The sequence below is a fragment of the Strix aluco genome, chromosome 3 (genome assembly GCF_031877795.1).
Source record: "Strix aluco isolate bStrAlu1 chromosome 3, bStrAlu1.hap1, whole genome shotgun sequence".
Lineage (NCBI taxonomy): Eukaryota > Metazoa > Chordata > Aves > Strigiformes > Strigidae > Strix > Strix aluco.
The window spans coordinates 37,420,409-37,447,085 of NC_133933.1; the positions used below are offsets into that span (position 1 = coordinate 37,420,409).

Sequence of the window (26,677 nt, forward strand, 5' to 3'; positions counted from 1 at the left end):
TTATCTGTTTCCTGTGCTATGCAGAGAAGAATTTTAAATGATACACTAATTTTCATAGTAATCTAATTTTTGTGGTCATTTTTACAGGTGCAGGTTTTTTTGCTGTTGTGTGTAAAAAACAGTCTGTTGTACTTTTATTCAGCTATTAAAATTAATGCTATTAAGTTATTCAAGGTTATTAAATTATTAATTTCATTTATTCATTTGCAATATTTTATTTGAACTCATTCCATTTATTCATTTTATTAAATTGAATTTATTCAATTGTATTAAATTGAATTTTATTAATTTAATTGCAACTTTATTTGAAACAGTTATTTGGGGGTCATATGCCCCGGAAAATATGTCACTTTTTAAAACTAGGTTCTGAATGTTTACTAATAATCATTAATTTTAGAAGCTTGAAATTGGTTTATGTATGGTCCTTCAATTAAGCTAAAGAATGACTCCTTGATTTGTATTAGTCTATTTTTAAAAAGTAAAAGTTGACAGATAATTTGGTTGTGAATTAGGGATAAAGCATACTGGGATAATCATAATTACCTGTAAACTTATATAGTGTATAGTATTGCAGGATGGGTTTTAGACAGATAATAAATTTTTCTCTTCAAAGTAACTAATCTTAATAAGTGCCTAATGGTTTTAGTGTACATGGTCATTAGTGTTTCCAGTACATTATTTGTAAAAAAAATAAATGTATTGTACACTAAAACTATACGTTCACCACTCATATTTAGCATTGTATAAGAGTATTTAAATAATAATTTTTTTATTATTATTTTTTAAGATAGTAATTTGGGGATTCAAACTTTAAAAATATATAGTGTCATTCTGAGCTAAAAAGGGAGTACAAATTGCAGGAAAGGGTAGTTGAATGATTAGCTATATTTTAGCTACTTGGTTAATTTTTGTAAATGACTAAGTAAGTAGTAGTTACACGTAAGTAAATCGTAATCACATATTTTAAAATATATCAGGTTCTTAAGACCTCTTAAGATTTTAGCAGTAGTAAACAAAATACAGAATAATCTAAATCCTCAGGTTTGTTTGAAAGCATCTATTTAATGAGAATATTAAAAAGAACTTGCATTTTTTCATACTTTAAAAGGGTCATATTATGTATAGTTTTCCTGTTGAACTCCACAGTGGATCATCAAGGTTTCAAGCACCATACAAAGCCAAATGCAGGTTTTCTATGCTTGGGTAAATATTAGTAGTCTTTGCATATATTCTCCCAAGTATATAGAATGGACAAGAAAAGCGTTGAAGAAATGTGTCGTTTTAGAAAAGTAAGCAAAAGATTAGTTACCCTTGTAAAGTATGCAGATTGTTTTGGAACAGTATTTTTATCCATATTCCTTCAAAGGAAGGGGATGCAGTTTTAATCAAAGTTACGTACTTCCGCTTAACAAACTATGTAAATGACTTTACGTTATCAGTTCAGTGGAAGGAATAAACATCGAGTGATGGCGTTCAGGTAATAGAAGTTATGAAAAGTGCACAACAGACTTGGTAGTGCTTGAAAAATGAGACATTAAAATTGTATTTGATGTTTATTGCAAAATGAATGATAAAAATTTTTTAAATTACCCAATGCATCTAATCATTGCATGATTAGATTTGGGATCTCAGCTCCTGAAGTCAAGGTTTTGTGTGTAGCCATACATTGTATATTCTGTAGACTGTTAAATTTTCATCTTCATACTGCTTAATCATTTCATGGAAATCTGCCAGATGAGAAGGGAAGAGGCTCTCACCAAAAATCACTACTCTTCTGGAAATAAATTCCTGACAAATGTGTGCATGTAGTTCATACATTTATATAGATAATCTCTCTCTCTCTTTTTCAGTGTTCTGAGAATTTTTCAGTGTTCTGAGAATTACCACTGTTTTAACATTTCTATGGCTAATAATATTAGCTCACTCTTTTCATGTGAAATACATTCTTTCAAATCATGAAGCAGATCCTTCTGGAAACTAACCTAGGGCAATGGAAAATAAGGAGGTGATTAGTGACAGCCAACATGGCTTCACTAAGGGCAAATCGTGCCTGACAAATTTGGTGGCCTTCTATGACAGGGTTACAGCATTGGTGGATAAGGGAAGAAAAACTGATGTCATCTACCCGGACTTGTGCAAAGCATTTGACACTGTCCCACGTGCCATCCTTGTCTCTAAATTGGAAAGATACAGATTTGGTGGATGGACCACTCAGTGGATAAGGAATTGGCTGGATGGTCGCACTCAAAGAGTTGTGGTCAATGGCTCCATGTCCAAGTGGAGAGCAGTGATGAGTGGCATTCCTCAGGGGTTGGTGCTGGGACTGGCACTATTTAACATCTTTGTTGGTGACATGGACAGTGGGATTGAGTGCACCCTCAGCAAGTTTGCCGATGACACCAAGCTATGTGGTGTTGTTGGCACGCTGGAGGGAAGGGATGTCATCCAGAGGGACCTGGACAGGCTTGAGAGGTGGGCCCACTCGAACCTCATGAAGTTCAACAAGGCCAAGGGCAAGGTCCTGCTCATGGGTCAGGGCAATCCCAAGCATGAACACAGGCTGGGAGATGAGTGAAATGAGAGCAGTCCTGTGGAGAAGAACTTGGGGGTATTAGTGGATGGAAAACTGACTATGAGCCAGCAATGTGTGCTTGCAGCCCAGAAAGCCAACCGTATCCTGGATGCATCAAGAGAAGTGTGACCAGCAGATCAAGGGAGGTGATTCTCCCCCTCTACTTCACTCTCCTGAGACCCCACCTGGAGTCCTGTGTCCTGCTCTGGGGCCCCCAGCATAGAAAGGACATGGATCTGCTCAAGCAAGTGCAGAGGAGGGCCATGAAGATGATTGGGGGGCTGGAGCACCTCCCTTATGAGGACAGGCTGAGAGAGTTGGGGTTGTTCAGCCTGGAGAAGAGAAGTCTCTGGGGAGACCTTATAGCAGCCTTCCAGGACTTAAAGGGGGCTACAGGAAAGATGGGGAGGGACTCTTTATCAGGGAGAGTAGTGATAGGATGAGGGGAAGTTTTTAAACTGAAAGAGGGTAGATTTAGATGAGATATAAGGAAGAAATTCTTTACTGTGAGGATGGTGAGACACTGGAACTGGTTGCCCAGAGAAGCTGTGGCTGCCCCCTCCCTGGAAGTGTTCAAGGCCAGGTTGGACGGGGCTTTGAGCAACCTGGTCTAGTGGAAGGTGTCCCTGCCCATGGCAGGGGAGTTGGAACTACATGATCTTTAGGGTCCCTTCCAACCCAAACCATTCTATGATTCTATGAAAATGAAGAGTGTTCAGTGTGTTACTACTGAATACTAAAGATTAGGAGAATACAAAGGTTTGTAAATTTAATCTTTAATAAAATGGCTTAATAAGGTAGCTGCTTTAATAAGACAAAGAAGAGGTATATAGATGGCAAGTAAACCTTACATCCCATGAGATGCTAGGCAACCCATGTTCATGCAGCATCCGATGGAGCTTGAATGAATTTCCTCACGGCTCACTGTGCAGAGCAACACAGCTCCTGTCCATGGAGAGAAGCTGCTCTCCTTTTTTGTCATTTGAGCTATTATATAATTTCCTTACAAGAAAACAGCTCAATTTCTAAAAGGTGCTCTCATGAGAACTTCTTGGGGCAGTTTTTGATAAAGGCAAGGCCATGTTGATGGTGTGATGACCAGGTAGGAGTTGCCCACCAGCTCTTCTGTTACAATGACCTGGCTGAATTTATCCTGCAGCCTATGGTCTGTGCAGCAGGACAGAGGCCTGAATGGCAGGCTGTGCATTTAGCACAGCACAGGCACTGTTACATGGATCACTAACTCCTAAAAGTGCAACAGTCTCTCAGTCAGTATCAGTACACTCCTATGTCCATAAAGGGTAGAACAAGCAAACTGTGGTTTTCTTGTCTCACATGTAGAATTCGTTGGAGACAGTGGGAAGAATTTCCTATGACAATGTGATATGTCAGGAGAACAGTCTGCACCAATACTTACTCATCTCATAGTTCTGTCATGTCTCACAAGCTAAGATTATGCTCTAGATCTGTACTTGAATGGAAAATCAAATCTCTGTGCTGTTGAAAGCTGTGCTGGTGGCTGAATAACTTCGTAACCTTGCTTCTTGAATCAGTGTTGAATTTGTCCTCTGATGTGGTATTCAGGGAGCTACGCTTCTGAAAGATACTTTTTTTTGGATGATATATAAAATTATAATCTTGGTCATTCTTTCTTAAAACCTAAAGCTCCTTGCAACTTCACACAAAGATTAGCTATAGTTATCCATTAGTTTATTCTGTTCTTCTGGACAGACTCTGAGATGCATGCTTGCTGCTTTTGTCTTTTATCCTTTTCCTAAATTTATTATTGGCTGTATAGTCTCCTCCTCATGTTGAAGTAGTATCACTACATTCTGCTAATGTATTGTTATAGAAGGTATATATCCTCATATGTTAGTTATTTACATTATTATGATTAATTTTTAAATGTTCATAAAGTTTTTTACATTATTTTAGATTTCTTCAATTCTAAGCACTAGAGACAGATATAATAATAGGAAACTTGAGTTTCTAAATTGTCATTTGTTTTCCAAAATCTTTTAAGGGTTTTTTTAAAATTATTTATATTACACAAATTAATTAGATGGTATTAATTAATCAAAGGAAGCTTTAACTTCATTGTTTGCCAGTAACAGGAGTTTCATAAATGAAAGCATTCAATGCGTAAGGCACTCGTGCATTAATGGCAGCTCAGTTGATTCAGGAAAGGGCCTGAGGTAATAACAGTATTAAAAAAGCTGATCCCATCCTACAGGTTTCCTAATCAGCTACAAATTCCATCTATTAAGCCAAATGGGAAAGATTATTTGTTTAGAAAGAAAAAAACCACTTGTCTCTGCCTTTTTTCAGTCATTATGGATAACATAACAGAGCTTTTCCACTCCAAGATCCAACATAGGGCTATGAAATTTAAAGATTTTACTAATACAGAGAATGTTCTGTAGAAACCTAATATCATATTATACAGTAACTTTATAGCACTATAAAATAAATTTGTTGTCATTTTGGAACATGTCTTCCTGAGAAGGTTTTGACGGATGCCTCTCAAGATGTGCAAATTTAGACTTCCATCTGGAAATCCTCCTAATAGCTGCAAGGCCACTGTATAGGAGGCTGTCACTGGTTTGTGATGTCTCCACTGTCTCCTTTCTGATATAATAATCCTCCAGAACTTTTCATCCAAACTAATATCTTCGTTGTCTGGAAATTATTTATAACCATTGGTCAAAATGTAGTCTGAAAATATCCTTAGAAGTTGAAATACTACACCAAGTGTGCATAGCAAAACAACATTGTTTTCCTAAATTAAAAAAAAAGAGGTAGATGATGCTTACCATGCAATTTCAAAACAATAAAATCAGCCAAAGCATCATATTGTAACCAGAACCACTCTGGGCTTTAGCAGGTGATGCATGCACAGATGGAATTGTGGACAGAATACAACTTGACATTATCAAAACATTGTTATGTGAGAGCAGAATTATGCTTTTGAGTTTATGCTCTGAATGGGGGAAGCAGAGTTCCATGACTGTCCTAGTGCTATGTTACTCTACTGCACAAAAATAAAGCTATAAGGGGGAGGCAATCATACTTGGAAAAACAATTGTTATGACTACTAAATTAGCATTGTGTGTACTTTTACATGTATTTGTTTCTTGAAAATAGTGAGTCTATTGCAATGTGTTCAAATTATTTCTGTATATCCATTCCAATGTTTTGACCATCAGAGGGTGAACTGTTTCCCTAGTACTTCAGAGTAATACTATGGAATGCTGCTTAGCTCCTCCATTTCATCCTGTCAGTTTTGGAAAAAAAAAAGTCAAGCAAAGGAGAATAAAATTCAACCTGTGTGGTTTTGAAGCAGCTTGGAGTAATTAACATGCAAGAACTATCTAGAGATAAAAACTCAAGCCCCATACTCCCTCTTGTGGTTAACCTTGATGAATATGAAAAAAAAAATATACATATATGTGTATATGTATATATAAAGTATTACGTCTACTTACAGGGAAAAAATGTTTTAAAAAATCCTTCTAACTTTTAATAAAGTTCTAATTTGCTTGTTGTAAGTTGTCTCAGAACATGTAACTCACTCTGAAGGACATGTCATTCATCCTCAGAATTAGTGTACTTCAGTTTTAACAGAGTCTTCACTCTTGCAGTTTTCAAATCCAGTGATGCAACTATTTGGCTTCCGTGTTGGATAGAATCACAGAATCAGCTAGGTTGGAAAAGACCTCGAAGATCATCTAGTCCAACAATTAACCTAACACTGACAGTGCCCAACTACACCATATCCCTCAGCGCTATGTCTACCTGACTCTTAAACACCTCCAGGGATGGGGACTCCACCACCTCCCTGGGCAGCCCATTCCAACACCTAACAACCCGTTCTGTAAAGAAATGCTTCCTAATATCCAGTGTAAACCTTCCCTGGTGCAACTGGAGGCCATTCCCTCTTGTCCTATCACTTGTTACTTCTTTAAAGAGACTCATCCCCAGCTCTCTGCAACCTCCTTTCAGGTAGTTGTAGAGGGCGATGAGGTCTCCCCTCAGCCTCCTCTTCTCCAGACTAAACAACCCCAGTTCCCTCAGCCGCTCCTCGTACGACATGTGCTCCAGACCCTTCACCAGCTTCGTTGCCCTTCTTTGGACACACTTGAGTAATTCAATGTCCTTTTTGTAGTGAGGGGCCCAAAACTGAACACAGTAATCGAGGTGCGGCCTCATCAGTGCTGAGTACAGGGGCAAGATCACTTCCCTGTCCCTGCTGGCCACGCTATTTCTGATGCAAGCCAGGATACCGTTGGCCTTCTTGGCCACCTGGGCACACTGCTGGTTTGTGTTCAGCCGGCTGTCAATCAACACCCCCAGGTCCCTCTCTGACTAGCGATACTATAGGATACTATAGAATGTCTTAAATGAGGAGAGCCTAGTGGCTACTCAGTAAAGCCAATAAAGTTTAACTCTCAGTAATCTGATCAAAAGAAAAAAATCTTATATTAAAGAAGTGAAAAGGAGTTTCAGTAATATTCAGTAGCTCTCCTGGAGCTTTTGACATATCCTTGCTACTTCCATCTAACTTCCTTTTTCTGAACTTTAAGGCTTAAAGAAGTACAACTAAGAGCATTTCTAACCTCAGTGGAAATAAATAAAATCATTCTGTTTGTTTGCTTTTAATTTAAGAAAGGGATTATTTACATTTGTAGTTGTTATCATTTGAGAAGAATGAAGAGAAATAATCTTGACAAATGCAAAGTTATTAGAAACATGTTGGCTACAGATGTGTTGATTCTGAAATATTCCATGCCTATTTGTTCATCAAGATTTTAGTATGCTTTATGTATCATTTGTGCTTCAATCGCCGTGGTAATGGCAAACAAACCCCAACTTATTATTTGTTTGTGATGATTCACCTAACCTCTTGCTCTTGAGATTTTACTGTATCTCATTAAAAAAACCCAAAAGCTTTCTCTAATAGTTATAGATTTTATATATTCCTTTTCTATGTGGAAGTTTATTATAAAGGGATAAAAAGGAGGTGACAGATTTAAAAAAAAAATCAACACTTCCTTTAATGTTCATGTTCTTAGTTCATGATTAGTTTTCGATGTATCTTTTAGTCTCAATGAAATGAAAGTATGAAATAAAGATCACCTTACAACAGTTCTAGTTTTCATTTTGTTTTGTGTTTTTTTCCATGTAGAAAAGTGACAATAATGGAAGACCCTGATCAAAACATTCATCTGAAAAACTTGTCTCTTCAGCAAGCAACCAATGAAGAGGAAGCCTTAAACCTACTCTTTTTGGGAGACACCAATAGAATGATTGCTGAGGTGAGAATTGTTGTTACAAATCTTACTTAACAAAACCAGAGGTAAAATGGTCATAAACTTTTCCACATAAGAGGCATATTTTAGAAGTCCTTGGAGATAAATGAGTGTCTTTTTCTGAGTGTATTTTCACAATGAAATTAAATAAGCATTTCTCTGATGATAGCTTTCACTTTGCAAAGAGCTTTCTGTTTTTGTGTAGTGAATCTGACTGGTGGTTGTTGATGTCATAACTTACTGCAATTAAAACAAGAAAGAAAAAAAAATATTCTTATAAACCAGAGTGAATTTTGAATGTGGCATGGTTCAACATACAAACACATTTAAAGATTAGAAAACATGGCCTTACAAAACATTGTCAAACATTCCCACAGAAGTACTAAATTGCCTTTGCAGTTACAGTAAGAGTTTGCAGTCCCTTCTTTTTTCTTCTTATTGCATAAACATGTGGTGTTATTTGTAAAAAAACAAATGGTAGTGTGAAGCACATTCAGAATAAATATTTGCCAACATGCAAAGACAAGGGTGTTTTTACTAATTCTGGAAAATTCAAATGAAATGTTGCCATATACAAAATCTGTAGGGTTTTTTTTTTCCTTATCTTCATACTTGGAAATGGAATGTAAATATAAAAAGTGTATTGTAAAACATGAGCACTGTCAATGTGTCTTTACTACAACACAGCTAATTCTATTTTAGAAATTTGTGGATTTTCTTCCTCTGACTGACCAAAAAGTTATATAATAAATCCATGACAAGAAAGACATTTAAAGTGTATGAAATAGTCAAGTAGTTTACTGTACCTGCTGGCTGACCATGGGCACAGGGGACAGGGCTGACCCTGGGCGCAGGGAAGGAAGCGTTTGATTACAAAATGTAAATAGGCAAATACCTGATTTGTTCTCCGTTTCTCAAAGGAGACTATTTCATCTGTGACATTCCGAGAAGCAGAAAGACGTTAAAGGCAAGAGATAATCAAGCTGTACTTAAGGGCTCTTAGTAAATATGAATATTGAGGCAAGGAACCAGTTGATATTGAAACGGAAAAATTGATACAATTTAGAGGAGAGGAACTTGAAAAGTGTAATAGAGGAGACAAAAAGGTTAAGTTTAGAAGCCTGAAAACCTATTATGATAGTTGGTAAAGAAAACAGAAGACAAATGTTCATTGCATGGAGAAAGATCTTCAGGAAATCTTAGAGGAGCTGTGTATGAAAATGAGACAGAATATTTAAAGAATGGTGTGCTGCTGGCTGACAGGATCATAAATCAGCAATTGTAAAGGGCAGTTGTGTTACATATTTGGAAAATGTTGCCTAAGGAGAAGATATATCCCAAACACTGAAAGTCATGAACAAATAGCAGGACTAATGAAGATGATAAGTCATTAAAGGTCAAGATGAAGTAATGCTCAGTAAAACTAAAAGAATATTCTTAATAGGTCAAACCAAAGATATGTCTTCTTCAGTTTCCTCTTTTGAACAATGGCCAATAGCAAACATATAAAGAAGAGTAAAAAATAAACCAAGTAAAACATCATAGTTTTCTTTTTTAAAAAATCTAGTCTTCATTAGTTTGTGTTTCGGACTATTTACAGCTATAACTTTTGTTATATTTTTTTCTTTACATTAATTTGCCCAGATGCTTTTTCCAACCTCGGCAAATTTTTGTCATGAAATCTCATGTGACACAAAGTTCCATGACTTAACTGCGTTGTGTGAAGAAAAATTTCCTTTAGTTTATTGTTTAATCTACAACTTAGTAGTTTTATTTGGGGCATACTAGTACTTGCTAGAAAACATAAGAATAGACATGAGAATGTACGGGACCCCAGTAACAGAGAATTCACTAATCTGAGTGGCTTGGGTTAGCAAATGCTATGCCATTGCCTCTTTTGCTGCTTTTGCCACGGTATGAGTTTTTTGTTATATAAACACTATAAAGTTATTGTTTTGTTGGTCTTTAATGAAGAGAACTTAAAAGAAAAAAATGCAGACAATACTTGCTTGGAACAGCTACCACCCATTGCAGCAATATTTACTTTGCTTAGACTGAATGCTAATATGATTCCAAAAACTTCAAATGAGGTGGATTTCACTGCAGAAATTTTATTTATGTAGTTATCTCATATATTGTTCCTTTGCAATTGCAGCAGGTACGTTGCAGTACAGTTCAGTGAGCTTACTGAGTGCTGCTTCTTCTTAGGTGTTATAGAATTTATCATCCATTATCATTTGGCATTTTTGGCTTTAGGTGACTGTGGTACTTTATATGATGGCTTATCAGAATGAGAAAACAGTGTTTGCAGAAATGAGGGATTAATGTAGAGGTCTTAGGACATCAATCATAATTTCTTCTCCAGAGATCCATATTTTTAAACCTTAATTGAATTATGATAATGTTTTCTGACCTCAAAAAAGATTAGGACCCTGTTTAAGTAAACTTTAAAGTAAAAGACACAAGATGAATAAACCTAAATAGAAAAGAAAGTAAAAGAAATGCTTGATTTGTCTTTTTTAATGATGAGAAGTTTGGCTGTAGAAAAACTAAGATGACTGTCATGGGTCACATATGAAATCTGTGGTCTCTAAAATTGCAATCTGATGCTTTACTCCTGAGATAACCCTTCTCTGAAGAGCTGCAGGACCATTTTGAAAATAAGAATGACAATTTAATTTCTGCAATGCCTCTGCTAGTGGAGACTAACTTGTGATTTGAAGGCTGCATTTTGCCCTTACCACTGACTGTGCTAAAAAGAAAGTGATGATAATATTAAAAGTATTCTATAGGCTACATTCATTCATTCATTAAGTATCAGAATCTAAAGGCACATTTATAACCAAATACTTCTTTCCCACACATAACTATATAGCTCATGAGAAGGAAAAAAGAGGAAGCTATTGTAGTTTTTGCAGGATTGGTTTATAGGTCAGTATAGGACCAATTCTTTGCTCTAGTTTTGACATGTACTGCCAGTTGTAAAAATGGTAAGATGGGAGACTTCTGCGCACAAACACTTCATAATATAAAAATCCAAATAGGAAGTTGTTGTCTTATATTTTGCCAGGGAGAAATAGACAGAGAATGAACCCAAAAACCTGATTATTTTATTGTCAGCTCTTCCAACTATAAGGGCTATATTTTTGGGTTTTTATTTGTTTTTCCCATAAAACACAGTTTCTTGTTACATTTGAATGCATAAGAATCTCAGCAACAGGTTATAAAACAAAATCTCAATTTATTTTTTATATTTTAATTTTTAAGCCAATTTTATGATTTAGGTATTTCAAATACATGCAAATGAAGGATTCCAAAGTCTAATTTGCACGCATGACAGGTGGTAGCAGCAGCATCTAAAAAAACTGATCTATGGAAATAAGTGGCCGTTTAGGTAGTGTTCACAAACTGTTTTATTTTGGTAGATATGCTATTAATGTGTCTTCAACTGAAGTAGTCTTTTCTAAATTCTTGTGATGGGAATCTCTTGTGACTGCTGTCCTTTGAAATAATACGCCCGAACCACTGTGATTTAGAGAATTCTTAGTACTTTTTTATTATTTCTCTTAAAATAGCAGAGTAAGGTAACCTAGTAGCCTCCCAACAGCATGCATTAATTTCAGAACTGTAAAATCTTTATGTGAGATTGATATGTCTGAACACTGCAGTTGCATGTACAGTTAGCATTTTTTTTCCTCTAATGAAAAATTACTTCATTTTAATGAGCAAAGAAATGTTTTAGTGCATGGTTTTATACCTACAATACTTCATTGTTTAAATTTGGAAGACGGTGCATACTACACAGTATTTGTTCAACCATTTTAATTGTTTGAAGTACACATGGGGCAAGCAGTAAGCTTTTGGCAATGTTTCAATAAGCTTATTTCAAGAAAGAATGAAGCTTTTTAACATTTAAAGATAGTTGTGGGGACTGACTTGTGACCTCTGAATTGGATTCATTCCCTTTGTATTTATTTTTATTGTCCATTAGTATTCTCTTGAATAATTTTTAGAAAGCCATTGGTAGTGTTTGAATGTCGGGTTTTTTTGATGAAATATGAAAAATAGGATTTGAATGTGTGAACATATGAGATTAAATGACACTTTTGCCAAGAAGGCATGTTATCTGTGTTAGAGCTGCATTCCAGAATGAATTACAACTTTCTGCTTTTCTAGGTTCCTCATTGGTGTCAACTGCTAATCTATTTCCACTCTGACAAACCTGTTCTATAGTATCATTAGCACCAAATGGCATCATCATTTCAGCACAGGTGCTTTCATTTCTATGTGTGGTAAAACAATCACTGGTCTTATGTGCTACTTTGAATAGTCCTTAAAGTGTTTTGGGATTTACATGGTTAAAAGTCACTCTATAACGTGAAGTTTAATAATATCCTCACCAGGGAATATTAATTACTTTTAAAATTACCTCAGTTACCATGGTCTAACTGTGAAACCATACTTGTAGTAAATAAAGAAAGGTAAAGTATTGCTTTTAGAAGTCAGGGAAGTGTCAGATTGAACCTATTCCAATCCTTGTAATTTTATAGCAAGAAATTTGCAGTTTCAGCTGTGTCAAGTGTACCTAAGTACACCTGAAGAACGCCTTCACTTGTACCATATTAATCAGAAAGGAAACTAAAGATCACAGAATTACAGAATCGTCTAGGTTGGAAAAGACCTTGAAGATCACCCAGTCCAACCATTAACCTATATTTTTATTTAATATTAATATTAAATTATTAATATTAATACTTTATATTAATATTTAATATTAACCTATAGATATATCAAGGTCTCATTCATCTACCAGATACAGAGTCAGGAACCTCCTATTCTTCAACTTACATACCCTTCCGTATAGCATGGTTCTGTTGGAACTGGTGAAGTTTATATTAGTTAGACAGATGGATACATCCACTGTTTTTCAACAAAGAATATCTGTTCCTTCAGCCTTGCAGAGACTTACGACATTCTGTGCTATAAACTAACAATGTGAAAACACCAGAATATTCTAAGGATGAGTTTCAACCAGAGAAACAGTGTTATATCGCTTTACTATCATTCTTGTAGGACACAATGGCTCTTTTCTTACCACCTGAACTGTGAAATTGCTGAATTTGTCAGAACTTCTTCCTACAGGCATCCATCTGATTGTAGTTTGAGATTAGAGAAAATCAATTTGATATCAGCCTTGGATGCTGTCAGTGCTTTTCTCTTTTCCCTTGCCCTTCTTCAAGAAGTTCAAAAGTGAAAGAAGCTTAAGAGGAAAAAGAAACCCTCCTTATAACAAAATTTTGTAACTTTTCATTGAGAAATTCTCTCAAAAAAAATGGGAACATTCAGAATCAGCTCTCATTTATGCCTTGGCTAGTCACTAATTCACTCATACAGGAAAATCATGTTCTTCTGATGTCTAAATATTTTGATTCAAGGAAAAGATTTTACTGAAACTGTATAAACTGCCAAGTGGAGATGGTTTGCAATGTGGTCTGAATGACTGCATTTATCACCTGTGAAATCTTTTTGTCCCAGCTGTCCTGAACTGTTTTCTGTATTGTCTCTGTCTGAGTGTCTTTGGCATCCATAATCAACACATTATTCTTCCAGATAGTAGCAGCTTCTCTTAGTTTAATGGTAATTTTGAAACAGCTTTTCATATGTTTTTCTCCTATTTAAGAAACTTTCTCCTTCTTAGGTCCTCAATCATTAAGAACTCTATTTAGACCAATAGCATGCTATTTCTAAATCCTACATAAATTCCTGTATAGGGAGGAACTCCTGCAGTGTTTTGTTGATTTATGATAGGTAACAGATTAAGATGGATAACTTAGGCTCCAGCAAGTTTTTGGACCTTTCTTGACCTTGTATTCCTTGACAGAAACATCTGACTTGGATGCTTCTTGCAATATGGTTGTGCTGCATGTTCTCATTTAAGTAGAAACCACCTTCTTGCCACCAATGTATGAATAGATGTAATGGTTTAAGTCACAAAGCTTCTATACAGTTTATTTATTTTCAGCAAACCCAGGTATATCCTGCTCCTGGAGAAAAAGGAGACTGGGTTGTGTGGCTTGAAATCTCTCTTGTACATATTTTCCAAGATCAAACAAAACACTGATGCTTTACCAAATCACGATCTTGAAAACAATGTTATTGAATGCCTCTTTTACCGTGCCACAAATGGGCAGCAACAGATGACCTGGCATTAATTCCTTTGTAGTGTTCATGTGATATCACAAAGCATCTGAAGTCTGCTTATGTGGTTTATGATGTCACAGAATTCCTGGAAAAAATTGTTTCTTTGTAAGTAACTGCAGCTCATCAGTTGTTCTATATATAACTTTCACAATAGCAACCATCTGCTGAGAGCCAGGCCACTCCCCTGTCTTTTTTCTCCTTCCTCACATCAAATTAGTGTGAGGATGATTTCATATACATATGGTTTGAATACTGCTAACAAAGCCAAAATGAACTCTGAAAGCCACTAAAGGAACCTTTTAGTAGGCTCAGAGACACTGTCCAGAAAATTTTTGTTTGTTTGTTTTCAGTTTTCAAACTTTCTGAACAGCTGAGATGATACTCAGAAGTTGCATATGTAAGATAGCAAAAAAACAAACAAAAAAGGCTTATGTTTGGACTGAAGATGCTGACAAGTTCTCATTTCTGTTGCAGTGTGCTTTGCATCTACTTGTGTGGTAAAAGGAGCAAAGTGTGGGGGTTTATGTCTGCAATTAACATTTCACGATCACATCCCATTTAAGTTTAAATTGCTTTATGCTTCCTGCAAGAGTTCTAATAGAGATTTCTATATACAGGAACTGCAAAGTAAAGATAGAATCATATTGTAAAAAGGCATCTTGGTGTATTGATTAAAGTGTGGTTCTACTCTGAAGGAGGACTTTATAAAAATAGCTGTTTGGGATTGTAGCCAATTACTTCCAAATCAACTTCACTCATTTTACATGAAAAAGGAATTAGTGAAGAGAAAAGCTTAGAATTTCTAATGACCAGTCCAGCAGAATCTGCTTGGAACATGCAAAACCAAGTTGTGGCTAGTATATTGCTACATTAAAGACCTAATAGGCCAAATATTGCCCTCAGCTTTTGGAATTCAGAGTCCTGAAATTATTTTCATCTCTGCTTTAATTTTTTTTTTGCATCTGTTGGGGTTAAACAGGTGTGACTAAAAGCACATTTTGAAATACATGAGGTTTTGCTGGATAGTGAAACTTAAGTTTGCTTAAGAATGCTTATACTAAGGTATGATGATTTCTTCTGCTTCTTTCATAGCAACCTTTACTTTGTGCTTCCCATAGCTAGACCTGTATTGATATTTAACCTGGCTTAAACTTGTCTACAGCATAGTGTGACTGATGCCATGATTGTAGTGCAAAATGTACTCAAATATCAATTCACAGAATCACAGAATCATCTAGGTTGGAAAAGACCTTGAAGATCATCTAGTCCAACAATTAACCTAACACTGACCATTCTCAACTACACCATATCCCTCAGCGCTATGTCAACCCAACTCTTAAACACCTCCAGGGATGGGGACTCCACCACTGCCCTGGGCAGCCCATTCCAACGCCTAACAACCCGTTCTGTAAAGAAATGCTTCCTAATATCCAGTGTAAACCTTCCCTGGTGCAACTTGAGGCCATTCCCTCTTGTCCTATTATATATATGTTACTTCATTAAAGAGACTCATCCCCACCTCTCTGCAATGTCCTTTCAGGTAGTTGTAGAGAGCAATGAGGTTTCCCCTCAGCCTCCTCTTCTCCAGACTAAACAACCCCAGTTCCCTCAGCCGCTCCTCGTACGACATGTGCTCCAGACCCTTCACCAGCTTCGTTGCCCTTCTCTGGACACGCTCAAGTAATTCAATGTCCTTTTTGTAGTGAGGGGCCCAAAACTGAACACAGTAATCGAGGTGCAGCCTCACCAGTGCCAAGTACAGGGGTAAGATCACTTCCTGCTTTTGAGAAGAATGTCCTTAAATATTAATTCTGTTGTAGATTTGGAGCTGGAAAAATAAAATATTCAGGCCTGCTTCATAGTGCTGCAAGTAGTAAAATTATAGCTCTCATAGTAAAATAAGTGAAGCTGGCTCAATTATTCATGGAATCAGAGTTGCTGAATAAAGTACATTTTAACAGCATATAACTTTTTCTTAGTATAACTGCATGTTAAATATGTTTGGGAGTATTTTCTTGCTTGACACCTTTCTCTAAGCCTGTTTATTTTCATTCCCATTCTACAACTCACTGTCCCTTCATTAGTTCAGTTTTGCCTCTGAAGACAGCATAACATGTGACTGCTCTCTCATGCTCTGATGCTCATTTCACAGGGTTGTGAAATGATCCTTAGAAACCAGGCAATTAAACAGAACCAGTGTCTTGCCTATATTATTTCAAAATTCCTCGTTTGTATAAACTAATGATCAAAACTCCTCTCCCTCTCCCTCTGAGCTTGGCTTTATTAGGTAAAGCAGCCCAAAATAAAATAGTGCTAAGGCTGTAATTTCATTACAGAATTTTCACAAACAACTGCAAGCGTACGCTATTCCCGCACGCCACCTACTTGCTCACACGCTGTATGCTGCCATTTTCAATTATTCTAGCAGAACTGCTTTCTACAGCTGCCCTGTGACTGAATTGGGAAACTGATCCAGGTTAAATATCTATGGTTTGCAGACTTTTTTTTTCTTTGAGCTGGATCAGTTCCCAAAAACAGTTCAGTTGTACTGGCAGTATTAAGGCTGGAAAAAAATACTGGGAAATTGAGGGGGAGACAATACACCCAAGAGGTGTAGCTGTTCATATTTTTTTGTGGTAAAGGAATATTCAGCTTGCGGTCTTTCTGTTAAGAGCTGTCCTTTCTGGATTTACAAGACAACACCTTCAACACCTGCAATAGGCAGGCTATTTTAGCATCAAGAATGTTTCATACCAAAGCAGACTCAGGAAGAAAAAGCAATATGTTGGTATATCTAGTCTGAATCACAGGGTATCCCTAGATAAATAATTACTCTAGAATAACAGAGGAATAAAATATAGACAAGAGATTAATGTATACAGTTTAACCAGGATTTTTTAATCATCTTTTTAAACAGCTATATGTAAGTATAGATTTAGTTGCTAACTCAGTAATAATTATTTATTAATTTATCTCACTACCCTATTTTTCTTCAAGTCAAGTATTTATGCCTTGATAGCAATGTAGTCATACTTGTTATAGTTTATAAAAATACTATTTGTACAGTAAACCTATAATCTCCATATATATTCTAAAGCTTTAGCTATTTATAAAATAAGGATAATAAGGAATTCTTTTAGATTTAAGTTTCCAATAGCAGCTTGATATAACTAAATGTAAGAGACTTTAGATGCTTAAAGATTTCTTTATATGTTGTTTAAGAAAAAAAAAGGTGTATGTGTGATGGCATGTGGTCATTTGAAATCTAAAATTAAATATCTCAGAGCTGTTTAAAATTTTCTGTTCTGCATTTCAAATATATTTGAAACATCACTGAAGTCATACTGAAGTTGGGCATCTCTAAAAATTGACCAAGAATTTCCATGTGTCTAGTTAAGGAAGTATGGTAATAGCTATTCCAAATCAATATATTTAAAGTCAAATCTTTTATGAAAACTCTGTCATACCACATAAAATTCTGATATTTTGCCAAGTTGAGTTTTTTTGTAAAAGTAATCAAAATGTGAAAGTCTAAAGCCTTATAGCAAGTCCTAGTCTTAGTTACACTGGTAGCCAAAAAAAATTAAAAATGGACTTACCAATGGGGAAATTGATAACCTCTTGGAGATCAGGAACTTTCCCTCCAATCAAGGTGCCCTTTTCTAGTATTCCTCAGCATAGTAAGGCCACCTGCTTTGCTGATGTACTCACTGTTAGAGTATCTTGGACCAAGGATAATTGCTTGGTTGCTTGAAGTACAATTTGTCCAGATCAAAGTTATCCAAGTATTTGGCCAGAAGGTGAGAGCCAGGTAAATTCCTTTGGGTTCTTCTTGCATATTTATTAGAGATGCAATAGTGAAAAAATTGCATGGGTGATTACAACTGCCAGATTACTGAGCTATGAAAAGCTAAATTTATTTCTTAAATGAACATTGAGAACTCTTCCTTTCTTTTCATTGCAGACACCAATGAACCAAGCCTCAACCCGATCTCACTGCATTTTCACTATTCACATCTCCAGCAAGGAACCTGGATCTGCAACTATCCGACACTCCAAGTTACACTTAGTAGACCTTGCTGGATCAGAGCGTGTTGCAAAGACTGGAGTTGGAGGTCACTTATTGACAGAAGCCAAATATATCAACCTGTCATTACATTATTTGGAACAGGTAAAATTGGAATAGAGTGAAACATTTCTCCCTTTACTACATTCCTGTTAAGCAATGTGAAATGTTTTGCAAATCTTGATTCCAATATTCAGTTAGTATTAGGATATTTATTGAAGTTTTTTAAATGTTTGAGTGGATAGCTCTTCATTTGAAATAACATATTTTAATTTAGGAAAAGCTTAAGAATTAAACAGTAAGGTTATAGTAAGTACACAGGTACACATTATTTAAAAAATAATTTTATTGTTTTGTTTGGCTTAGTATTTGTGGCAGTGCAAAAAGACATGCTTATTTAGTTTTGTATTCTAATGCTGTAAAACACCAAGCAAGGGTAAGAAACTCTTGACAATCAAAGAAATCTATTTTGTGGATGCTGTGCTATTAAGTTGCAATCATTGAAGTTTTTCAAGTGTGGATTTCAGACCTCACACCTGTAAGAGAAATTAAGTTCTTTCTAAGACTGAATACATAATATTTTTTTCACAGTACAGTAAACACTGTTCCTGTTGCCAGAAATTTGTTATTTTTTGGAATTCTGCTGGAGAATACAGTGGTTTTTTCCTAAGGCTTCTTTAAAAAATTTTATATCCAACAATAGCAGGTCTGCGAAGCTGTCATTTAGTGGGAGAAATTAAACAGTGAGAGAAACTCTAAAATTCAGATTTGTCCCTTTTAATTTATACTCCAGTATATGTGTTATTTATAAAAACTTACAGTTGAGGAAATCCATTAAAACAGAAAATTTTGTAGGTGTCTATATGTGAAAATTCTTTAAAATTATGATTAGGTAATATGACCGCTTATTCCACTTACTGGGAGGAACATTTTTCATTTTTGTGTTGTGTGTTTTTCTATTAACAAGAAGAAATCTCTTAGATTTCATTTAATCTATGATCAGAGATATTTCATCTGTCAAAAGAAGAAGCTTACGGCACAGCAGGTGGCAGTCAGTCATTTACTATCACAATGAATTTTTTTCATACCCCCCATTTGTTTAAATTTTACCTTGAAGAAAAAAAGTCTGTATTTCAGTTGTACTCATGGGAAGTGATAAGGGTAAGTGATTCTAAAACGGACCTCTTCAGGATCATACAAATTGTACTTAGGATCCTTCTTATTTACTGTATGATTTTTATGTATTTATAATGCAACATTGCATGAGCTTCTGTGAGGTTGAATTTAATAATCTGTATAGTGTGTTTTGAGATACTCAGGTTTGAAGTGCTCTAGAAGCGTAAAATATTAATGTTTTGTCATGCAACCTTAAACTCATATTTTAGAATGAATACAGCTAGAGATAGGCATATTGGGTTCTGTCTGGGATTGCGTATCATTAATAAAAATGTTTTCTAATACTGAATAAAAGACCACTGAAGACAGTAAAAAATATCTTTTTGTTCAGTGGGAATTGGGCCATTCAATTCTGACCTTGCTGTGACTGATATTAAAGTACAAAGATTCCTCAAAATCAGCTTGTTTACATGCTCAACTATTCAGTTATCTACTGGTGTTTTAGTGTTGAGTTATGCCATTTCTAAACACCTTGCACAATATAAAATAGTCATGTAAAATGATTTGTGTCAAGATGACAATGGGAACACCGTTCTGTCTTATCACACTTGGTCTACTTATTAAATATCCACAATGTGTTAAAAAATCTTCAAATAAATCACTTCAAATAAAGTGATTTTTCTCCACTTTTTCTCCAAGTGGCCTACATGTCTAGAGCAAAATGAAGATGAGATAGTGTCATGCAGCTGATCTACAATGGCAGTAGGGACAATTCAATTTTAGTATTCACAGCAATTTGATGCAAAAGTGCTCTTAAAAGTCCCTACTACCATATCTGGATAGCATCTGTTGTCTATAAGATGTAGTAGCATGTTCTGGAATTACAACTGCCTTTTTTGTGTGTGTGTGCAGATAATCCCTTCTGATACACAACATAGGGTATCCTGGACCAACTTTAGAGTTACAAATTAACAGTGATACAGCCACATGATTTGACACTATAGTGGAGATAGAACTATATGTATTTTCTCAAAATAATAGAATACAACGTTCCCACTGGTTTGGTGAATATGGTGTTAACTGCCATTTAACACATGCTCCATTTAGGGAATACCGAAAGATTTTATTGGTTAGTGAATGATTGCTACTCACACCTACTGAAATTTTTCCTAATAAAATCTGAAATCTGCCAGCCGCCTAATGCTAGATTTGTTCACATCCTATAGAAAAGGTAATTCTCTGGTTTTGTTGTTTCCTAATTAACACATACAGACATTAGAGTAACAGAAGAAACAGGACCTTATTAATAATTTAAAGTGAAATACATGCATTTGTTTCTGATTAGCAAATCATTATTTTTTGGGTGAATTATTTCCAGCAAGACCTGTAGTATATATTGGAAATAAGCATATATTGTCCAAAAAGTAAGAATGCTTGTAATTAACTACAAGACACCAGCAGTAGAGTTTGGATTTTTTGCTGTAAGGATGAGAGCCTAAGCTGCTAACCTCTACTAGAAATGGGAGGTGGGATGGGAAACTTAACTGACAGAAATCTGAAGAGTAGGGAGGTATGAGCAGGAATCTGCAAGGATTCTGGATCTGGATCAAAGACAATGTCAAAGGTCTTGTGACTGCAGACGGACAGGAGAAAAAAAAAAAGGAGACTTCTGGAGCAGGCATATGGCTTCAGAGCATGTGATACACTAAACTGCAAGATATAGATGTAGCTGATAGCTCTGTATCTGCAAGTGATGCCCCCCCAAATTCTCATCTCCTGTGGATGCTCTGAGAATATGTCCTGGCTGCCAGTTGGCATGAGGTACTGGTGCAAATCTATTCCCTATGTGAAGTTACTGCTTGCATAAAGGATGTGGACAGGAACAGGGACTCTTGGGCACACTTCAGATCATATCATAACCACTTGTGAGTCTCAGGCCTTCTTTTATGCTTAACAATATTTCCAAATATTTCAGTGAATTTATTTGTGAGTGATTGTACCTGCTCTGTGCTACTCTGTGTCATATAGGATGCAATTTTATAAAAAATTCTGACAGTTTCTGACAGCTTCCATGTTTAAAAAATTAATTAGGTCTTAAAGTGGTTTGTTTGACCCACTCAAAATGAAACTTTTTTCCTTAGATTATGTTAATTTAAATCAGCATATCACAGTCCTGGTTCAGTAATATTATTAAGGCCTTTTAAGCTTAGATCTAGCAATACTTTTTAAAAAAAAAACAAACAAATCCCAAACCTTTTTTTTATATCGAAAGGATAATAACACCTTCTTTTTGACAACGTAAAAATGAGATTATTTTCTGATTATCACATTTGGTTGGCTGTTAGAAGATCCACGTTCAGATCCTGTATAGGTGTTTCTGTCACTTTGTGAAAGAACATAATTTTCCTCTCCTTCAGATTTCTCCTCTTTCTATTCTAGATTCCTTGATTGGATTATCAAGATTGATTTAGTCATTTAAGTGAGGTTTTACTAAAGGGACTTAAAACCATCATCTTCTGTGTTATGTGACTCTGTCACATGACAGTACAGTGGCTTCTGCATCGTGAGGGCTGGTCACATAGCCTTTCAGTGCCAGTGTGGAAGGGTACAAGTTCTACCTGGGCTACAGACTTCCTGCATGAACTTCAGAAAAAATGAACTTCTCAGTAACACAGTTCCCATTCTTAATAGGAATAACATACCTTTCCTCTGGGTCTTTTCCCATCTTGTCTATTCAGATAGCAGTCTCTGTGTGGCAGAGACTGAGATGGTGCTTATTAATGTATACACTAGACTACTATGAGGTTTCTGTAAAATATTATAAACTATCAGATATATTTCCATCTAACAAGTTGTAATATATGAGATTTGAAAACCTTGATCCAGGAATGGGTTTCCAGATTCCTTTACAAGGTAGTAATTTTCATATTATGCATTAGTCCCTCTCTGGGCTGCCAGTGTAAAATTTATAGTAATAAGAAATTTTAACTTTCTGAAGACCATTAGGAGAAACTAGTGCCAACAAAAAAGTTCCTACTAAATCTTCTAAAATAACAATTTTCTTAGGTGCAGCATAAACAAAATATATGCTAGTGTGTAACATTTATTAAAGGGAAAACAACTCCTAATCATTTAGGGTAGCTTGCACAACTCATATGGGTACAGTTTTTCATGCTTGGCCAGATAACAGTTCAAATCTTTTATATCACAACAGATCATGGGGTAATCCAGCTTTTTATTTAATAATAATCGGGTCCCATAACGTAAACAGCTAAGAAGGGAAACTGAGAATAGTAGGTGTACCATTTCCTTTTTGGCCAAGGAGTATATACTCTAAACTGAATTATTTCTTTCCAGCAGTACATTGTAATCATGCACCATTTTATTTGTGTTTTACTTTTCAAGACATTTTCTCAGAAATAAATGTATTGACTAAGAACCACGTACTTTAAGAATCTGTAATTTTAAAAGCATGCTTTAGCAAATATTAAGGAAGTTTTTACTTGAATACTAGTCATTCTTTATTATCATGAGAGAAAACATACAAGGAAGATTTTCAGTAAGTTCCTGTGTCTTAGTAAAGTCTGTAGTTTTTAGTTTACCGTGTTCAGTTTCCATGTTGCTGAGAGGGTGTAAAGATGGGGTATGCTAAAATTAAATTTATTTGGTCTTTCAGGTCCAGCTCCTACAGACATATAAACACACTGAAATTTAAATTGAAATTATTTCAATAAAATCAGTGGATTTGCATAAGTGTAGTTCTGTTCTATCAGAAGTTTAAGTTCCTGAGCAGATTGGTTTTGTTCTTTTTATGTGTCAATCATTAATAGACATGTAAATTTATAAGTCTTTTCCATTTTTTTATTGTTTCAGGTAATAATTGCCCTTGCAGAGAAAAACCGGTCCCATATTCCTTATCGAAACTCTATGATGACCTCAGTGCTAAGAGACAGTCTGGGAGGAAACTGCATGACTACCATGATAGCAACGCTCTCTATAGACAAGAGAAACATAGATGTATGTTATTTCTATCTCTTTTCAACAAAGATGTTTTCACTTCTCTAAAGATCCTGCTCTTTTGACTTTTATTACAGTTTGCCATTATAGTGTGAATGCTTTCATTCTTATCCTTACAAAAAAAAATTAACTTTCTTTCCAGAAGATAATTTTATCAGTGGAAATTGCAGTAAGATGTAGACAAATCCTCTAGGAGATGTGCTTTTCTCTAAGTAATCTCAAGTCAAGGAACAGTTGGGAAATTATTTGCACCTAGTAATGAACTATTTTTATTTTTTTCTTGAATTTACTGTTTTCCTGATGAATAAATCTTTGAATTATGAAAATGCATTTCCAAGGAATTTTCCAAGATCTATAAGTAGATTATGGATCACACTGAAAACCTTGGCAGAACTCCTGTCGATTTGTTTGGAGTCGAGATTTCACTGAGTATGGTAGACAGTAGGAAAGTTCGTTGAGGGGGAGAGGGAATTGAGTGGGATGATTTGGGATTTTTAGAAATTTTTCGAATACTTTTATCTCCCTTCACCAATTTCCTGCACTGGAATTATATGTAGTGATGTATCTTTGTTTATGAAAAGAGCTGTAGTGTTTATCAAAAGGCTATAGGGAATGGGGCTACCTCTGGCTGGCAACCAGTCACCAGCAGTGTTCCTCAGGGTTCCATTCTAGGGCCAGTTCTGTTCAATATATTTATCAATGATCTGGATGCAGGAGTTGAATGCACCATTAGCAAATTTCCTGATAATACCAAACTGGCAGGTGCTTGAGGGACAAGATGCCTTGGAGAGGGATCTACATAGATTGGAGCATTGGGCTATGACTAATGGGAGAAATTTAACGAGTTAAAATACTGGATTCTGCACCTAGGATGGATTAATGCTGGGCATAAGTACAGACTGGGAGAGAAGCAGCTGGAGAGCAGCCCTGCAGAAAGGGATCTGGGGGTGCTGGTCAGCAGCAGGCTCAAACCGAGTCAGCAGTGTGCCCTGGCAGCCAAGAGGGCAAACCACAGCCTGGGGTGCATCAAACACAGCATAACCAGCTGGCCAAAAGAGGTGATTATCCTGCTGTACTCAGTGTTGGTGTGGCCTCACCTTGAGTACTGTGTGCAGTTCTGGGCCCCATAATTTAAGAAGGGTGTTAAGGTCCTTGAATGCATCCAGAAGAAGACAACAAAGCTGGTGAAAGGGCTGGAAGGAATGTTCTGTGAGGGGCAGCTAAGGATTTTGGGGTTGTCTAGTTTGGATAAAAAGAGGCTGAGGGGTGACCTCATTGCTCTCTACAGCTTCCTGAGGAGGGGAGGTGCAGAGGGAGGTGCTGAGCTCTTCTCCCTGGTATCCAGTGATAGGTCATGTGGGAATGGTTTAAAGCTGCACCAGGGGAGGTTTAGACTGGACATTAGGAAGCATTTCTTTACCAAGTCAAACACTGGAACAGGCTTCCTAGGGAGGTGGTCAATGCCCCAAGCCTGTCAGTGTTTAAGAGGCATTTGGACAATGCCCTTAATAACATGCTTTAACTTTTGGTCAGCTCTGAATTGGTCAAGCAGTTGGACTAGATGGTCATTATAGGTCCCTTCCAACTGAAATAGTCTATTATATTATAAAATATGTTGCGATGTGAATACATAGGACCCTACACAAAGCCATTTATAATCTATTTATTTCCTGATTTTCAATAACATCACAGCATTCTAATGCAAATAAACAACAAAAAAAAACCCCTATTAAGCCTGTTTTCTGAAATACAGTGGAAAGCATTGTACTAAAACCGTACTTCATCTAGTTGAAGACATTTTTTCTTTAGAAAATGGACTTTGCTGCTAAATGGAAACAGATTGTTCAGACTTGCAAACATGTAATTATGCAAGCTGATGTCTGGTTACAAATGCAACTGGATAAGTTTGTTAATGAATTTTAGGCTGTGTGGGATAGGCACCCTTTTGTCTATCAGTTCATCAGGTGTTTGGGAATATATAGCCCAAGCAATTATCCAGAGTAGGCTACTGACAATTTTCATGTTCTTGCTTTAGCGTATACCATGTACACAACAAACCTTCTTCAGTCCTCTCACAAATAAATAAAAAAATCCTTACCCTGCTTCCCAAAATCTGATACATGCGAGTAACCATAGCAGACGTTAAGTCAATTACTAAACATTAGAAAATATCAGAATTAGGATAGCTGCATAATTTTAATCTGGAGTTCTGTGAGTCATTATGCGTAGTTATGTTTGGTTTGCTTGTTTGGTTGTTTTTTTTCCTTGGATATACCTTTCATTCACAAAGGAAGCACAAGACAGAATTACCCCCCAGTATGAATTGAAGTTGTATAATAAAAGCAACTTTCTTAAGGACCCAACTTTGTCTCTTGGAATGAAAACAATGAAGCAGAGAATTCAAAGAAAGGGCACTCTCATGAAGAGGATAAACAGAATATTATTGTAGGGAACTAGATTATGTTTCTACTTCTACCAAAGAGTTTGTGTACAATTTCTCACATCACCTACATCACATTTTTTGTGCTAGTTTTGTGCTTGAAAGAAGATGCTGATTCTGAATTGTAGATATATTAATTATTATAGCTGTAACTGAAGTGGAATGGAAGTTATTTTGAACAGAAGACCATATAATGATAATAATCAAATATAATTTTTTTGGTAGTTTTAACTGCAGTTTCCCTTCTGTTAAGTGAGGTCATTCCACATACTTGCAGCAAAGAAGTACCTAGAGGGTTAACCAATTAATTTTTGTGAAGCCCTCAGATACTGTAATGATAAGCATGGCAGAAAAAGTGATTAGGAAGTTAGTAGCTGTCAGATTTGATTACCATTTTGATGGCATAGAATAAATAGATCATCAGCTTACATATTGAACATTGAAGACTGAATTCATTAGCTACTCATTAATTTAACATATGCTTCACATTGAACGGGGCAAAGAGGTCTGGTGGAAATGTATGTGTGTGTACCATACATATATTTGTACTTAATATATGTATAGAACTTAATTAAAATCACATTAGCTGATCATCATAACACAGGACCTGTACAGCAGAGGCAAACATAGAATCCAGCTAAGACTGGGTGCAGCTCTTTAACTGCAAGGCCTTCCTTTCCTTTACTTGAAAACTCTTTTTAGATTCTGTGTGTATATATTATGTCTTTGGCAATAAACACTAGATCTTTCATCATGTAACCTTAATTCAGATACTACCCCTCCAAGCACTGAAAGAGACAGAAGTCCTGTGGAAAAAGAAGTATATGACCATATATTTAAATTGGTATTTTCATATGTTGGAAGACTGAAAACTGCAGAATTACTTTGGTTCCGAAATATGTGCCTATAACAGTAGTAAAGTTCTCTTAATGTAGGGATTATGTATAAATTCTTAT

The 26,677-nt window shown here is 35.9% G+C and overlaps 1 protein-coding gene across 1 annotated transcript in view; it reads left to right on the plus strand.

The window, feature by feature from the left end:
* The window catches only part of KIF6 (kinesin family member 6), a 172,214-nt gene that overhangs the window by 25,722 nt on the left and 119,815 nt on the right, over positions 1 to 26,677 (plus strand). The window contains exons 6-8 of the mRNA XM_074818123.1: positions 7,758 to 7,887; positions 18,047 to 18,253; positions 23,138 to 23,281. Coding sequence (XP_074674224.1) covers positions 7,758 to 7,887; positions 18,047 to 18,253; positions 23,138 to 23,281 — 481 coding nt within the window. The remainder of the gene's footprint in view (positions 1 to 7,757; positions 7,888 to 18,046; positions 18,254 to 23,137; positions 23,282 to 26,677) is intronic.